Here is a 17917-nt window from a genome sequence, read left to right on the forward strand (position 1 = left end):
TTTGAAATGTTCTCTGTTTTCTATCAAATAATGAAAATAGTTTTGTTCACATGCATAGTCATGTCCTGATCATATCAAGTAATGGGTAGTTAAAGGGGTTGTCTGATTTAGAAAACTCATTAGGAAATTCTGAGTTGATAGAGGGGATCCCCAATCCCAACACCCTCATATAAACCAAAGTGAAAACTGGCTACAAAAAGTGTTTCTTGCTTTGGAGGACTCGGCCCACCCATATATTAAATGCACATTTCATTGATTTCTTATCAAATTCATTGGTTGGTGAATATTTAATTACTTCATTGTTTGTGAACATTTAAAGGAGTTCTCCAACACTGACTTTTTTATTTTTGTGCTGAAGTTACAGATCCTTACGTCCGTTACCTTCGTGGAAGTTTTGACAGTGTTCCAGTGACTCCCACGGCCCATTGTTATTTACATTCATAACTTCCCGTGTCGTCACTTGCGCCCCTGGCTCTCCCTAGTTATACGACAATGTCTGGCATCCTTAGCACTCGTAACGTATCCAGCTTGGACTGCACATGTGCCCCCTTGTCACATTAAACTCTGACCTTGCCTCACGGTCACAGATGGGCAGGGAAGGAAGTTGGCTGCTAGAGAAATAATGTCAGTGAACCAGCAAAAACATATTACAGAGAAATGACCAACCTTCATATCGCGGGATCCCAGCAGTAAAATAAAAATCCACATTTTAGAATTGCTGTCATGTTGAAACAATTAGGCGGCCTTCACTTCTGTGGCGGGGCTTCCGTTTTCTTCTTCATTATAGGAGTAGGAAAGGGGAATCCCCTGGCTCAACTGATCCATCTCAGTACTAAACGGACCCCAGTGACTATAATGGGGTCTGTTTGATTTTCACTCAGCTCTCCGGGAGCCACAGTATTCGCCCTCACTTTGCAATTCTTTGCGGTGTCAGCGCACCTGTTCACCCGGCGGCCTCTGGTGAGTCAGGTGATATGACTTTTGTTTCTTTTGCGGAAATACTGTGGGTTTTGAAGCTGAATTTTCGCTACATGTGAAGATACACTAAAGGTACGAGGGGTTGTAGTGGTTCTCACCATTAGCATCCTGTAAATATACCTTAAGGCATTTTAATCGAAAGCCACATTAAAATTCACACTCTTTATTTTAAAAGAGGCGGACAATATTTTAATGACATTCTCATATATTTTCAGTACAGTGCTTACATATACCATAGTTATGTACAGCGTGGTGCATTCACTCACAGCAATATGGAGCTTACAATTGTCCTAATACAGTACGTTTACAACCAAATAACAAGGAATGCAACAATTGTGGCTACACGGCAAGAATAAAAAACAGGCCCCCCTTGTGTTGTTGATACCACCGCACCCCAAGCCCTTTGTCCTTTTTCACTTTTTTTCCCCTTGGCTTGTAAGGGACTGTTCACATTGGGATTCTCATGAACGTTTCACACACGTTAAACATACATGAAAAAAACGTATGTCATTTTTTTAAGCGTACCATACTTTTTTATTATGTCTGCATTAAATGTATAGCCATACGTTTCTATACACTGTTTCTGTATTAAAAAACAGTGCATGTTTTAACTGTAAACTTTTTTTTTAATTAAGTGCGGTCGAACACTTTTTTTCCCCTTTAAGGCATCTGATAACAAAAAACGTACACGTTCAACGCATCAAAACATACAGCCATATGTTCCTATAAGTTTTCAAATTGACTGTAATGTTAAAAAATGTATACGTTTCCATACGTTTCTGTGGGACAGAAAATTGTAGTAGGCTACACTTTTCCACCCCACAAAAAAAGTTCAAACGTATGAGAGGTCAGACGCAGTCCAAAGTATGCATTTTTGAATTACGCTTGACCTATTCTAGCCTATGGGGATGTAAAGCTACTAGAGATGAGCAAGCGTACTCGTTGAGGACAGATACTTGAGCGAGTATTGTCCTTTTCGAGTACCTGCCTGCTCGTCCGCAAAGATTCGGGTGCCGGCGGGGGTGAGCGGTGGGTTGCGGGAGTGAGCAGGGGGGAGCGGGGGAGGGGAGAGAGAGATCTCTCCCCCATTCTCCCCCGCCGCCCCCTGCTGGGACCCGAATCTTTGCAGACTAGCAGGCAGGTACTCGAAAAGGACGATACTCGCTCGAGTATCTGTCCTTAACGGGTATGCTCGCTCATCTCTAAAAGCTACGCGTTTGTATTGGTTTTTAGTATGAAAACCTTTTGGCATAAATCCTGGTGTGAACAGCCCCTAAGAGAGAAGGCCTCAATTACCTTCAAACAGGCTCTTCAATTCCTTGTTTTCATACACTGTGGCAATGAGGGCAGGAAACTCACCCCTGATCTAGATCCTCACCTCTACTTAGATCCCAAATCAGCTGCCAGGGCTTCCCATATATCAAGGGGAGACGGAATATCAGGGCGCAGGACAATTTAGGTTATAAGCCTCTTACTGCTCACGATATAAAGATTCAATCCCTATGAGATACACGGTGTGGTTTGGCTATGGACTTCTCTAAAACTCATGGTGCTTGGCAGTGCCCACCCCTGCCCTATGGTATTCAACTGCTTCTGGTAGAATTAAGTCATCATAAGGAATCCAAATTGTCAACCGGTTACTAATGAACTCATGACCCTGTCACCAGAGTTTACCGATGTGCTAACCACTTGTAAAACCTACCCTACGTCAGAGAACAGAGGTGGGCTTGGTTGGGCGCACTGCCGAGTTCGCAAGATCGTTTAGAAATACAATATTAATACTCCACAGTCAAACAATTGAGGTATATGGCAGCTTGCACCTCCTGAGCCCCAATGCAAAATCTGAAAGAGAACCCCCATCTATCATGTACCATTGCCTTCTTATGCGGCAGATGAACCTCTGAGCCTCCTAAGGGTCTTGGTGTGACTGCTACCTCCCTATACAGTAGCTATGCCCTTGGTTAGGAATGTTGGCTATGGTAAACATAGTAAGGTTGGATGTACATGTAAGTCTTTCCAGGTTATTTGTAATACTGAGTATATATTATATATGCTGCAGTCACCAATGACATATACAGTACATACATTATGGTACATTGCATGGTAAAAAAATAATTCACAGTTCAGATAAGATTCTGTAATGTTAAGTTTACCTCCAGTTCCTCTAAAAAGACTATTTCGTTGCATGCAGCTGTCTTGCACATACATTACCTCCACTTGAGCAATAAGGGTTGTACAACATAAGATCCTGACCAAGAAGTCAATGTCCAGTCTTACTGAAACACAAAGCATTTGATTCCCTTATACACATCAGTACAAAGTTTTTTTGTTTTGCACAGTACACGTAGCTGCCATTCTTCACCTGGACACCAGAGGGCAACACCAGACAGGCAAAAAAAGCACAAACTAAAGCTATACAGGGAAAGTCCACAGTGTATCAGAGGCTGATACAACTCCAGTGCTGAGCTCGTGTCCTGCTAGGACAGAGCAGAAGAAGCCCACATCCTGAGCGTGTTTAATGTATACATCCGACAGAGTGTCACGAAGACAGATTGTACAGCAAATCCTGGTGCACAGTTGTAGAAATGATTGAGAATTAAACATCTTTATGGAAGCGGATTTCAACATAATTTCAGCTCGGAATAAACCACATTGTCCGAAGGAGGTGGTGCCTGGGGACTCCGGTTTTCATATATTGTTTCAGGTTTCTAAAGCAAAAAAGAAAAAAATATGCAATAGTGATTTTATCATTTTCCGCAATCATAATGATATTAAACTGATTGTATAGGATTAGACAAACATGGCTGATTTCTCCCAAAAACAGAGTCACACTTGTTTATGGGTTGTTTCTGCTATTGCAGCTCAGCTCTACTGAAGTCGGTGAGACTGAACTGCAATACCAGACACAGCCTGTGGGCAGGTGTAGTGCTGTGGACAACCCCTTTTACCCCTTCCCAAATGCATAATGTAAATCTACGTCATGTGGTTGTGAAGGGTGCATGGAGCTGGCTCAGGAACTGAGTTTGCTCCATATCCAGCGGCTAGCAGCTATTTCTGACAGCTGCCGGCAATTACCGCAGTTACAGTTAGCTCTGATTGTGGCAGTTAACTGTTTAGAAGCGCGGACGGCTTTGACCACAGCATCTAAACATCCTAGGGCTGCCATGCATAAATGCCTATTAAGCACTGCCCATGGCAGGGCTTCATAGACATTAAAAAACATGATATACTACAATACAGAAGTATTGCAGTATATAGTACCAACGATCAAATTACACATAAAGGTAAATTAGGGGCATGTATAAGGGCTTAGTCACACATTCATATGAGCGTATTTGTGTGTGCATCTTTCACACAAAAAAATACACAACATGTTCTATTTTTGTGCGTACTGCGCATGAACATGGCTCATAATAAACTACCATATATACTCAAATTTAAGCCAAGCTTTTCAGCACTTTTTTGTGCTAAGAAAGCCCCCCTTGGCTTATACTCGAGTGAGGTAAAAAAAAACAAAAAAAAAACCCCACAATACTCACCTCCCAGCAGGCATTTGTGTCTCCGGCGCGATGCTCTCCCCGGTGATGTGACAAGCTGCTTCAGACTTCTCCCCGCTGTCATCTACTTGGCTCAGTTTTGAATTCCCCCGCCATCAGCGTTGTGCAAGTAAGCGCTGTGATTGGATCGAGCGCCAGCCAATCACAGCCGGCGCTCGATCATTCAGTGAATGATATCACTGAATGGCTGTGATTGGTTTATCAAGCGCCAGCTGTGATTGTCTGACGCTCCATCCAATCACAGCACTTAATTACACAGCGCAGAAGTCAGGGGAATTCAAAACCGAGCCAGAGAAATGACAGTGGGGAGAAGTCTGAAGCAGCTTGCCTCACTGCCAGGGAGAGCATCACTCCAGGGACACAGATGCCAGCTGGGAGGTGATTATTGCAGTTTTTTTTTACCTAGTATATACTCTAGTATAGCAAGGCTTACACTCGAGTCAATAAGTTTTACCATTTTTTTGTGGTAAAACTTATTGACTCGGCTTATACTCAGGTCAGCTAATACGTGAGTATATGCGGTAATTTAACTTAAATTGCCCCTTGAAATCAGTGGGAACATGCGTTTTTTTTGTTTTTAACGCAATTACACACAACATCCATACGCAAAAAATATAATAATAGGGCTTGAACACATGAGCCTGTTTTTCTCTCCATCTACAGCGGTGATAATCATGGCTGTATAATGGGACAAAACTGTACAGTTCAGTGGTTTCATTTTCACTGCTGGGATTGTTCTGCTGTGAATACCACGGCCGAAAAGAGATAGGACCTTCCCTATCTTTCCCGCACGTGGTAAATACATTGTGCAGGGAAGATCAGGCAGGCGTTATCTTCTCACCTCTTTTTTCAAACTCCTGCGCTCTGGCGTTTGAACTGCCGGCGAGGGAGAGAAATTTTCCTCTTTCAGGCGCAACTACGCTCCGTACTGCCGAACGTAGCTATGCCCACGGCAGTGTGTTTTGTGCCAAATACGCAGGCATGCAACGTCCATCACGCAAATGCGCGCATACGTACACTTACGCCCATAGGAAGTCGCACTGAATGTCCACAAAGGGCGTGTAAACAAGCTTTGATCAAAACTGTCCTACGGTTCTGTGACTCCGACTATACAGCCCCATGTGTATTAATAGTTCCAAACCTCAGACAGCCGCTGTGTGCGGCTGATCCTGCAGTCATGTGTTATTCCGCTCCCTCGGCTCCCTATTCATTCTGACAGACCGTAGAAGAGCGAGAAATGAAAGGGAGTAACACATCACTGCAGAAGCAGACTGCACAAAGGGTTTGTCTGAAGTCGGCAACCAGAACAACACTCTATAGTAAGCTCTGTGCACAAAATGGAAAGTTCGGTTTTCATCAAGACTATTCACAGAAGTGTTGTGTTTTGCAGAGTTGGAATAAAACTTTTCAAAAGTAAACACACCCTTCACATTTCCTCTGACCTTCCTTTTCCAATTGACTATGCCTTTTATGCTCATTTACATGGGAGTATGCAATTTTGGTCCCACAGTTTTCCCTGAGTGTGTGTATGTGGTTGTTACATGCATTTTTGCTGTGTATGTGCAGGTTTTAGGTCCGCGTTGCGGCATGTGTTAAAAAAATTAGGGCTCTGTAACATGGGCTTGGTTTTAACACAATATAGTCATGTGAAAAAATTGCGGTTAAACTGCATTAAAAATTATGTGAACGGGCGAATTTTCACGCGCGGATGACCCAGGCTTCATGCACGCGAAAATTGCACATTCACTGGAGCCGCATGTTGCTTCACACACAGCGTTTATGCTGCAGGCATTCGGCAAATACTCCACAAATCCATAGTGGCCAAATCTGCACCTAAATGCTGTTGTGTATAAACATCCAATGCTGCAAATTTGCTGTAGAGATTTTCCGTTCCATGTGGAACTGATTTTAGAAATCTCTTCTACATAGGTTGTACCGGTATTGTAAATGCTACAGCCCTTCTGCAGCAAGTTCGACTGCCGCATATACAGCCTGCATGAAGGCAACCTAAGTGAAGCTGACACATTTACATGAATCTACCAGATCGGTCGCCGTACCTCTTGGTTTTTTGGCTTGTTGTTGGAGAACTCAATTGCGGCATACTGGAGCTCATGCTGTTCCTAAAACAAAATACATATAGGTCACCAAATACTCTGTCATATTTCTTAACTATAAATATGCAAGCATGTACATTGCAACATTCCTAATGGATATGGATTCTGCATGGATTTTCATTAATGGTTGTATTGTTTGACTTGCTCATATTGAATAATATATACCATTACATTAACACACATAGGGTCCCCTTGAGTAGGTTTAACTGGCCACAGTCCTCCAGACAGAATGGCTGGTATATACTTAGCATGTCTACACCACTTGCTGAGATTGGAATATCAGTCCATTTACCGAGGTCAGAGGTGGCCAAGTTTACAGAAACAGCTGAACTGGCTGCTCCACCCGTTATCGTAAATCCCATAGACGTGATAGGGAGTGCAATATACAGTTACCATAACTCCAGTGGCCACAACAGTGATCCCGGAGTCAGAGGACCCTTGTTCTGGCAATAGGTACAGACCTAGGGCTGATCTATGAGACATTTATGGCATAGCTTCTGGGTATGCTATAAATGTCCAAGATGGGAATATCCTTTAAGTAAATATATAAAATTGAGGAAACAGTGATGTTGCAACTATCATAACATTCACCAAGGCATCTCCAGACTCTTTCATGTCTGTCACATGTGCTCAGTGTGACCCTGCTATCATCTTTGAAGAGAACAGGGTGCTAAAGACCTGCCCATTTTGGTGTTCTTTGGTGAATGACAATCACGGGTCCCAATAAAGAACGTCGGGTCCTCAAACCACATTCATGGATGAAGGCTGTACTTGACAGTTTAGTCAAAAACAAACAAAACAATGTCCTGTTGGAGGTCATGTTGTAGGGCTCTGGCAGTGCTCCTCTGATTCCTCCTCACACAAAGGAGGAGATACTAGTCCTAATGCTGGGTTGATGCCCTTCTACAGCCCTGTCCAGCTCTCCTCGTGTAACACCCATGTCCTGGTATCTGCTCTATGAGTTGAGCTCTTGAGACTGCTGGCAGACTGCAAACCTTTTTGCGTTGGCAAGTATGAATGTGACAACTTGGAGGAGCAGGACTACCTGTACAACCTGATCAGGCTGCAGGTACTGCCTTGTGCTAGCAGTAGTCACAAGAACAAAACACTAAAAAAGAATCAGGCAGGAAGGATAAAGAGAGAGTAATTGACTGTGGCCACCATCTGCAAAACCTTTCTGGTGATTGTCCCATTTTGGATGTAGTTCCCGTTCGTTCCTCTTGCGTTACCTATTTTGGTATAATTGGAGTATTGTCAATCAGCGTGATCCCAGCGTGGGCAGCTGAAGGGGGCAGCTCACCGGTCTTCTCCCTGATGCCAGCATTGTTGGTGAGCCAGTGTTGAAGCTATGGTTTCTCTAAAACACGCCAACATTCTAGAGCTAAATGTATTTCCTTATGATCATGGGGTCTGTCATTAAGTGCTCCTTCACATAGATGTATGCGTTTTTGCACACATTTTAGTGCACTGTATTTGCACTATGAATAAGGCTTTTTTTCACGACTCGCCGTGTTTTACTGTACTTTTTGCGTTGCACGGTATGTTCATTTGCGTGCGGCAGGTAAATGCACCCTGATTTAAATGGCTATTTAGCTTAATGAGTTGCAGGTGTGTTCTTTTTCGTGTTGAATTATATTGCGCACCTCCTTGCATATTGGGCACCCCATGTAGATGTCTATGAGGTCCTTTGTTCCTCAAATGTGCACAAAAGTAGAACATGCTGCATTTTTCTCTACACACTAAATGACCGAGCAAAAAAATGAAATGTGAACGAACCTATTGAAATCAATGTGTTCTATTATCTGCATATTGTGCATGCAAATTCAGTGCATGCAAAAGCGCGCACAAATACACCTGTGTGAACGAGCCCTGAATCATTCAGCACCCAGCAAGAACAGCATGGTCTTAGTGACAAGTGTGAACTACTGGGCATTATTGTACTCACTGAAGAGGCAAGAGGAATGAACTACACCATCATGGCCACTTAGTAAAGGTGAGCTCTCTTGTTTCTGCTGCACAGCCAAGAAGGCTGACAGAGCGGTGGGATACATGGAGCGCTCTTCCTGTCCCACGAATGCCACAATGGATGGTGCTTAACAGCTCCAACTGCAGTGTTGTTACGGCATCTGTCAGATTCCCTAATATTGATGCATGCATGGTGGCCTTACAACACTGGGGTCCTGGGTTCAAATCCCACCGAGGACAGCATTGGAGTTTGTATGTTCTTCCTGTGCTTGCGTGGGTTTCCTCCGGGTACTCTGGCTTCTTCCCACACTCCGAAAACATAGGGGACTATAGAGCTAAGGGGACTATAGAGCGTGAGCCCCACTGGTGACAGAAGCCAGTATTAGGTGATGTACAGCACTGCGGAATATGCATGTGCTATATAAAGATTATTAATACTATAGCAGGACCTATGTGAGTGGAAGTGCAAGGTCCGCTTTAATTTCCTAACAATCATGCTGTAAGCTGAATACAGATGTCCGATTATGTATTCCTCAGCAGAAGAGACCACAGAGAAATCAAGATCTGAAAGTGTCATTAATATTTTACAAGAGGATATGATTGTTTTTCTAGTAAAAGAGGAAAACATGAACCAAAAGTGAACCGGACTCTAAGAAATTGTTCTCCTTCTGAACATTGGTTATGTCTGCTGCTTTACAAGTCACCTTACTTCACTCATGACGTAAGACATGAGCATTAACTCGCCACTGATATGTTAGGCTTCGCACCCACCAGCGTTGTAGGTTCCGTTTGGAGCCCCTGTCGCTTATTTCCGTTAGAAAATAGGATGAAGGCATCGCTACTTCACCCTGTAAATTCCAGCAAAATACCGGACTGCTAACCGGAAATTGAATTGCCCCTTATATAGACAATGGGGGCGTTTGGCCAGGGGGTGCCACTTTCCTGCTCCCTAACCCTTATTTAAACAAGCCCTTACAGGGTTTGTGGAGGTAGAGCTGTGTGCAGACAATCATTCTCGCTAAGGCCGGACTCACATGACCGTACGGTAATACGCTGCGTAAAAATGACAGCATTTTATCGGCGCAGTGAACTGCGAATCCCTGAGTATTGCCGTGTTTTTGCACTCGTATGCCTGAGCATGAACGGTGCATTTTATGCACGCTGTTCGGCTCTGGCTTCCTGTTTTTTTTCTCTTTTTTAACTTTCTTATGTTCCCTAGCAACATGTGTAAAAAAAGCAATATATATGCAATGTAATTGCATGTGTACTGCATTCCAAACGCACCCATAGAAAACAATAGGGCTGTATGCACGTAATACACAGTAAAATAGAACATGTTGAGTTCTTTTTTATGTGCGTAATATATGCAATAAATATACGCAAGTGTGAGTGGAACAATGAAAAGCACTGTACTTAATTTTACTCCACTCACCGCGTGTACACTGCGCTCATAATACAGAATTCATATATGTTACAGAATTCATATATGTTTGTGTGAGCCTGGCCTAAGGCCCAATGTGCACGAGTGGATTTGATTTGCGGAATCTGCGTGGGGCACCTGCAAATCAAGCCGCCCATAGGGAAGCATGGGCATCCGCAAATGAATTAAAGCATGCAGATTTGTTTTGCGTACCTTTTGTCCCGGAAGACAAATCACAGCATGCTTCATTTCACTGCGGTTCCCGTTTAGACGGCTTTCATTGAAGTCAATGAAAGCCATCCGACCCGCCTGTGGACATGAGGCCTAAGATAGAGCAGTCATAGCGACTTTTCACATGGGATGTAATAAGGACGCAGTGCAAGCCACGGTAAATTTTGCACCAAAATCTGCAAGCTACCTGTGAATTTTGATGTCGAATTGAAAATGGCTTAAAAGCTGCCTGTAATTCAGCATCACAGTATGCAGTTAGACCTGCGGATTCTGGCATGGCATTCTGCAGCTGTGGATTTGGATGTATCCTGTATCCAAGTTCCTGGCGTATAAAAGGTCTCATTTGGCCATATAACGCTTATGTAATAATGCTACGCAGTAACCAAATACGGTAGTTACCAAATAATACTACAACTGTAAGCATAATGCAAAGTTGAAGGAATCTGTCACAGACATATAATTCTGAAACCAACCACCCACCCGGGCTAAAACCAAACAAAATGGGAACTAACAAAGGATTGCAGAAGTTTACAATGACATCATTTAACCCATCTCTCAATGTATGCTTTGATTTGCCTGAATCAGCTATTATCACATGCAGCCCTTTTTACAGTAAATTCAGTACCCTGAGGCCTCTTTCACACGGGGACGTACTCGCGCAAAAATCACAGGCAAAAAAAACTCATGGCTATTAGAACCAATGGGTTTTTGTGGGAGCGTTCAGATGAAGGAATTTTAGACGCACAAAAAACACCTGAACGTTCCCACAAAAACCCATTGGTTCCCACAGCCGCGTGTTTTGTATGCGCGTGACGTTTACACGCATAGGTCCCCTTGTGACAGAGGCCTAAGGGAGGGCAGATTTGTATTGTTGCTATGCAAAGCTCTCTTCCATGTAAGCCGCTAGTAATAATTGAGAATAACATTGTGACGACTTACCTCGGGTTGTGTTGGAATGTCAGCCTGACCTATTAGAAAACAAAGCACAGAGATAATAAGGCACATTTATGTAGCTTTTTATGCCAGTTTCTAACCTAATAAAGTCGCACGTTTTTGTGCAAGAGGGGATTTACACAAAGATTTTCTTTCTTTGTGACCAGACACTTTTTCCAACGTGGGCACCCCTTTCAGGAGGGGGACGTGGCCACCCTGGACTGACAGATTTATGTATCATTTATGCCAGAAGACGATGCAAATTGTTCCTGAAGCCGCATGGAGGTGGCGGATGCACCTAATATATAAAGAGGTCTTCATGTATTTGGTGCAGTGTGCGCTGTGGGAAAATATACTGAGATCGGCATTAGGAATGTTGGACTTATAATTACTGTATAAACACCTTGGGGGAAATTTACTAACACTTCCTTCATTAAAGGGGTTTTCCCACGACTTAAAATTGCTTCCCAATCACTCTGTACTTCCAAGTTGCTGCTGACCAGGACATGTGACTGCTGCAGCCAATCATTATCCACAGCAGTGACCTTTTAAGGCCAGTGATTGGCTGCAGCAGTCACATGTCCAGGTCAGCAGCAACCAGGAAGGACAGAGTGCTTTTAAGTCATGGAAAACCCCCTTTAAGCTACTTAGTAAACAGGTACTGTAGTAATATGATGTAATGAAATAGAAACTAGAGTGGGTTTGTGATGTTGAAATATTGTAAAGTATCCAAGTGAATCAGTAGTGGAATGAGGACGATATGATACTGTATTTACCCCCTTTACAACCAAGGATGTAAGGGTACGTCCTGGAGCGTCGGGGTATTATGAAGAGAAGCCGCGGGGCGGCCTCTCTTCATACAGCGTGAGCGTCAGCTGTTTATTACAGCTGACACCCGCGGGCAATAGCTGCAATCGCCCATGTGGCAGATCGTGGCTATTAACCCTTTAAATGCCGCTGTCAGTTCTGGCATTTAGTTTCCCCCAGTGAGATCGGGGGAGCTGTGCAGGTGTCATGGCAGCCGGGGGCCTTCTGAAAGGCCCAAGGGCTGCCTTGGAAGACTGCCTATCAAGCCATCCCCGTGGGGTGGCTTGATAGGCTGCCTGTCAGGATGCAGTATGATGTAATGCTATGGCACTACGCCATACTGCAGGAGTGATCAAAGCATCGCATGTTGTAGTCCCCCAGAGGAGCTTAAAAGAAAAGTAAAAATAAGATCAATAAAGTTTTATTAACTGTACAACTGCCATCTCTATAATTAAAAAATCTAAATCATAAATTAAAAATACATATTTGGTATCGCCGCGTCCGTAAAAGTCTGATCTGTGAAAGTAGTGCATTATTTTTCCCTCATGGTGAACATCGTCCAAATAAAAAAAAATAAAGCCAGAAATGCACTTTCAGTTACCCTGTCTCCCAGAAAGAATGCAATAAAAAGCGATCATAAAGTCTTATGTATTCCAAATTGGAACTAATGTAAACTACAGAACTTTCCACAAAAAATTAGCCTTCACACAACTACGTAGACGGAAAAATAAAACGTTATTGCGCGCAGAAGATGGCGGCAGAAAATAATTGAAAAAAATTAAATGTCTTTGAAAAAAAATAAGTAGTACAGTAAAAAAAAAACAAAAAAAAAACCTTACAAGTTTGGTATCGTAGCAATCATACTGACTCATAGAATAAAGCTTTCATGTCATTTTGGTTGCAGTTTGTGCGCCGTAGAAACAAGACGCACTAAAAGATGGCGGAATGTCGTTTTTTAAAATTTTACTTCACTTAGAAATTTTTAAAAGTTTTTCAGTACCTTATATGGTACATTAAATAGCACCATTTAAAAATACAACTCGTCCCGCAAAAAACAAGACTTTATACAGTGACGTTGATGGATAAATAAAGAAGTTACGATTTTTTGAAGGGGAGAGGAAAAAACAAAATTGGAAAAAGAAAAAGGGGCCACGTCATTAAGGGGTTAAAGGAGTTGTCCGGTTTTAGTAACAACTGGTCTGTTTATTTTTCTTAGAGACAGCGCCCCTCTTGTCTATGTCTGATATTGCAGCTCATTCTTATCCAAGCAAACTGCAGCACCATAGAAGACCCAACATATCTGGTGCCTTCATCCCCTTCTGTCCGTATGGACACATCCATAGTCTGAGGCTATGAAAGGGTCTCTGGTTACTGTACTTGTGTTCTGTCTTAACCATGGAAATTTTATACATAAAACAGTCAGGCATAACTATAAATTGGTGCTGCTATGTAGGGTGCAGGTGCTAAGTGGATTAATTGTAAGGGCAGCTGAGTACTACTATTCATCATTTATATCACTTGATATGGGCATGCTAAGAACATAGGATTGTCTTAAATGGGTTTTCTGAAAGTAAAAAAAAGCATTTCTGTGCAGGGAATGGTCTAAAAGTAAAAATAAATAAATAATACTTAGGGTTATTTCAGACGACCGTATATCGACTGGGTTTTCACGTCGAGGCGATATACGGTGTCCTTGTCTGCAGGGGGAGGAGCATGGAAGAGCCAGGAGCAGGAACTGAGCCCCGCCCCCTCGCCACTAAGTAGCTGTGCTTAGCTCCGCCCCGACCCTCTCCTTGCAAATAGTGGCGAGTGGCGGGAGCTCAGTTCCTGCTCCTGGCTCTTCCCCCCCCCCCCCCCGCAGACAAGGACACCGTATATCGGCTCGGTGTGAAAACCGAGCCAATATACGGTCGTCTGAATAAGCCCTTAGGCTGGGCTCACACGGTGCAGAATTGCTGTGGAATTTCTGTGTGGACTTTCCCACATTTTCCCTGCATTTTTAAACCTGAGACTAAGGCTGGATTCAGACGACCATATATCGGCTGGGTTTTCACGCCCAGCCGTTATAAGTCGTCTCTCTCTGCAGGGGGAGCCTGGAAGAGCCAGGAGTAGTGCTCTGAGCTTTCGCCCCCTCTCTGCCTCCTCTCCGCCCCTCTGCACTATTTGCAATGAGGAAAGGCGGGACAGGGGTGGGGCTAATTTTCAGAACTTAGCCCCGCCCTTGTTGCACGTCCTTTCATTGCAAATAGTGCAGAGGGGCTGAGAGGGGGTGGAGAGGAGGCAGAGAGGGGACGGGAGCTCAGTTCCTGCTCCTGGCTCTTCCATCCTCCCCCCCCCCCCCGCAGATGAGGACATCGTATATCGGGTCAGCGTGAAAACGAGACGATATACGTTCGTCTGAATCCAGCCTAAGCAGCAAAGAGGGAATCTCATTCACACGCTGCCAGCAGTCTGCTGCAGACAAGCCGTGTGGTGACTGACATCAGGCGCGGAGTTCAAATCTGCGACATGACAATTGTATCGCCGTTTCTGCTGCAGACTCCCTTTTCTCTATGGGGAGAGATTTCTCCCGCACCAAATGCCGTGGATTTTGAAAGCCTTTCCACTGCGGAAATCCCGTGGAATGTCCGTGCGGTCCTGCTGCTCACCTAATCACTCCTCTACATTGATTAAACTCACAGATGCTGCAGTCATTGCTGACCGTTGCTGGCATCTAAACATTTTTACAGAAAAAAAAATAAAAATCTTTAAAGATTAAATATTGAAAAAGTTAAAGAAAGCTATACGTAAATGGTATCATTACAACTATAACACTCTTTACTATTAAATATTACATTATTTATCCAGCACACTGAATTCTATGCAAAAAAACCCATCTCATTTTGCCACAACAGGAATAAAAAATAATGAAAAAGTTGTATATACCTCAAACTGGAATATACCTTAATAAAAAACTACAAGTCCCACAAAACACGCCTGATACAACCCTATTGACTGAAAGATAAAAATGCTCTGGTCCTGGAATGTGGTACCACACAAAACGTTAAAACAATAAATAAATAAATGTTCATATTGTAAAAAGTGTTAAAACATAATAATTAGAGATGAGCGAACGTACTCGTCCAAGCTTGATACTCGTTCGAGTATTAGGGTGTTCGAGATGCTCGTTACTCGAGGCGAGCACCACGCGATGTTCGAGTTACTTTCACTCTCATCTCTGAGATGCTAGCGCGCTTTTCTGGCCAATAGAAAGACAGGGAAGGCATTACAACTTCCCCCTGCGACGTTCAAGCCCTATACCACCCCCCTGCAGTGAGTGGCTGGCGAGATCAGGTGTCACTCAAGTATTTAAATCGGCCCCTCCCGCGGCTCGCCACAGATGCATTCTGACATAGATCAGGGAAAGTGCTGCTGATGCTGGAGCTGCTATAGGGAGAGTGTTAGGAGTTATTTTAGGCTTCAAGAACCCCAACGGTCCTTCTTAGGGCCACATCTGACCGTGTGCAGTACTGTTAAGGCTGCTGTGAGCAGTGTTGCACTTTTTTTTTTTTGTATATCGGCCGTGCAGAGCATTGCGTCCTCAGTCTGCAGTCATTGTACATAGTATAGGGCCAGTACTGGTGAGGCAGGGACAGTGGTACAGGGAAAGAGATATACAGGCTATATAGGCAGTGGGCTTTTTCAAAAAAATGTGGGAAAAATACTATCTTTGGGCTGCCTGTGACCGTCTTGAGTGTACTGCGTCTCTGCTGGGGGTAGTAGTCCTAATTAATACGCAGCTAAGTGTTACAGCAGGCTTGCGCAAAATTCTTTCCTGGCTCTGCTGGCACCCGTTACATCACCGCCGTCATCCCGTCCAGAGGGAAACAGTATACATATATACGCTACCTACAGTATCTGTCTGCTGTCTCAGCTCAGCCTTTAAAAAAATAGAAGCAAAACACTTAAGGCCTACTAGTGGCCTTTGGACACTTGACTGCTTCTGCGCTGTGAAATCCACTAGCTCAGTCATACGCACCTACGTCTCACTACAGGCTTGCGCAAAATTCTTTCCTGGCTCTGCTGTGCATTCCGTAAGCGAAGTCAGCCTCCAACCACAGGCCAATAAGCGGCACATTTAATTACAGCGATCTGTTTCTGCACTACTGGTAATACACCATGCTGAGGGGTAGGTGAAGGCCTAGAGGACGAGGATGTGGACGCGGGCGAGGACGCGGAGGCCCAAGTCAGGGTGTGGGCACAGGCCGAGCTCCTGATCAAGGTGTATCGCGGCCGACTGCTACGGGATTAGGAGAGAGGCACGTTTCTGGCGTCCCTAGATTAATCTCACAATTAATGGGTCCACGCGGTAGACCTTTATTAGAAAATGAGCAGTGTGAGCAGGTCCTGTCGTGGATGGCAGAAAGTGCATCCAGCAATCTATCGACCACCCAGAGTTCTGCGCCGTCCACTGCTGCAACTCTGAATCCTCTGTCTGCTGCTCCTCCTTCCTCCCAGCCTCCTCACTCCATTACAATGACACATTCTGAGGAGCAGGCAGACTCCCAGGAACTGTTCTCGGGCCCCTGCCCAGAATGGGCAGCAATGGTTCCTATCCCACCGGAGGAGTTTGTCGTGACCGATGCCCAACCTTTGGAAAGTTCCCGGGGTCCGGGGGATGAGGCTGGGGACTTCCGGCAACTGCCTCAAGAGCTTTCAGTGGGTGAGGAGGACGACGACGATGAGACACAGTTGTCTATCACTCAGGTAGTAGTAATTGCAGTAAGTCCGAGGGAGGAGTGCACAGAGGATTCGGAGGAAGAGCAGCAGGATGATGAGGTGACTGACCCCACCTGGTTTGCTAAGCCTACTGAGGACAGGTCTTCAGAGGGGGAGGCAAGTGCAGCAGCAGGGCAGGTTGGAAGAGGCAGTGCGGTGGCCAGGGGTAGAGGCAGGGCCAGACTGAATAATCCACCAACTGTTTCCCAAAGCGCCCCCTCGCGCCATGCCACCCTGCAGAGGCCGAGGTGCTCAAAGGTCTGGCAGTTTTTCACTGAGAGTGCAGACGACCGACGAACAGTGGTGTGCAACCTTTGTCGCGCCAAGATCAGCCGGGGAGCCACCAGCCTCACCCCCACCAGCATGCGCAGGCATATGATGGCCAAGCACCCCACAAGGTGGGACGAAGGCCGTTCACCGCCTCCGGTTTGCACCACTGCCACTCCCCCTGTGCCCCAACCTGCCACTGAGATCCAACCCCCCTCTCAGGACACAGACACAACCGTCTCCCGGCCTGCACCCACACCCTCACCTCCGCTGTCCTCGGCCCCATCCATCAATGTCTCTCAGCGCACCGTCCAGCCGTCGCTAGCGCAAGTGTTTGAGTACAAGCGCAAATACGCTACCACGCACCCGCACGCTCAAGCGTTAAACGTGCACATAGCCAAATTGATCAGCCTGGAGATGCTGCCGTATAGGCTTGTGGAAACGGAGGCTTTCAAAAACATGATGGCGGCGGCCCCGCGCTATTCAGGTCCCAGTCGCCACTACTTTTCCCGATGTGCCGTCCCAGCTCTGCATGACCATGTCTCCCGCAACATTGTACGCGCCCTCACCAACGCGGTTACTGCCAAGGTCCACTTAACAACGGACACGTGGACAAGCACAGGCGGGCAGGGCCACTATATCTCCCTGACGGCACATTGGGTGAATTTAGTGGAGGCTGGGACCGAGTCAGAGCCTGGGACCGCTCACGTCCTACCCACCCTCAGAATTGCGGGCCCCAGCTCGGTGCTGGTATCTGCGGCGGTGTATGCTTCCTCCACTAAACCACCCTCCTCCTCCTCCTCCTCCTCCTCCTACGCAACCTCTGTCTCACAATCAAGATGTGTCAGCAGCAGCACGTCGCCAGCAGTCGGTGTCGCGCGGCGTGG

General features: G+C 45.2%; 1 protein-coding gene across 1 annotated transcript in view; it reads right to left on the reverse strand.

The window, feature by feature from the left end:
• Positions 1-1125: 1125 nt before the first annotated feature.
• The window catches only part of LOC136632358 (carcinoembryonic antigen-related cell adhesion molecule 8-like), a 122209-nt gene continuing 105417 nt past the window's right edge, over positions 1126-17917 (reverse strand). The window contains exons 7-9 of the mRNA XM_066607166.1: positions 11205-11233; positions 6593-6655; positions 1126-3686 (exon numbers count right to left, since the gene is read on the reverse strand). Coding sequence (XP_066463263.1) covers positions 3600-3686; positions 6593-6655; positions 11205-11233 — 179 coding nt within the window. The 3' untranslated portion in view covers positions 1126-3599. The remainder of the gene's footprint in view (positions 3687-6592; positions 6656-11204; positions 11234-17917) is intronic.

This window comes from Eleutherodactylus coqui, chromosome 6 (genome assembly GCF_035609145.1).
Source record: "Eleutherodactylus coqui strain aEleCoq1 chromosome 6, aEleCoq1.hap1, whole genome shotgun sequence".
NCBI lineage: Eukaryota > Metazoa > Chordata > Amphibia > Anura > Eleutherodactylidae > Eleutherodactylus > Eleutherodactylus coqui.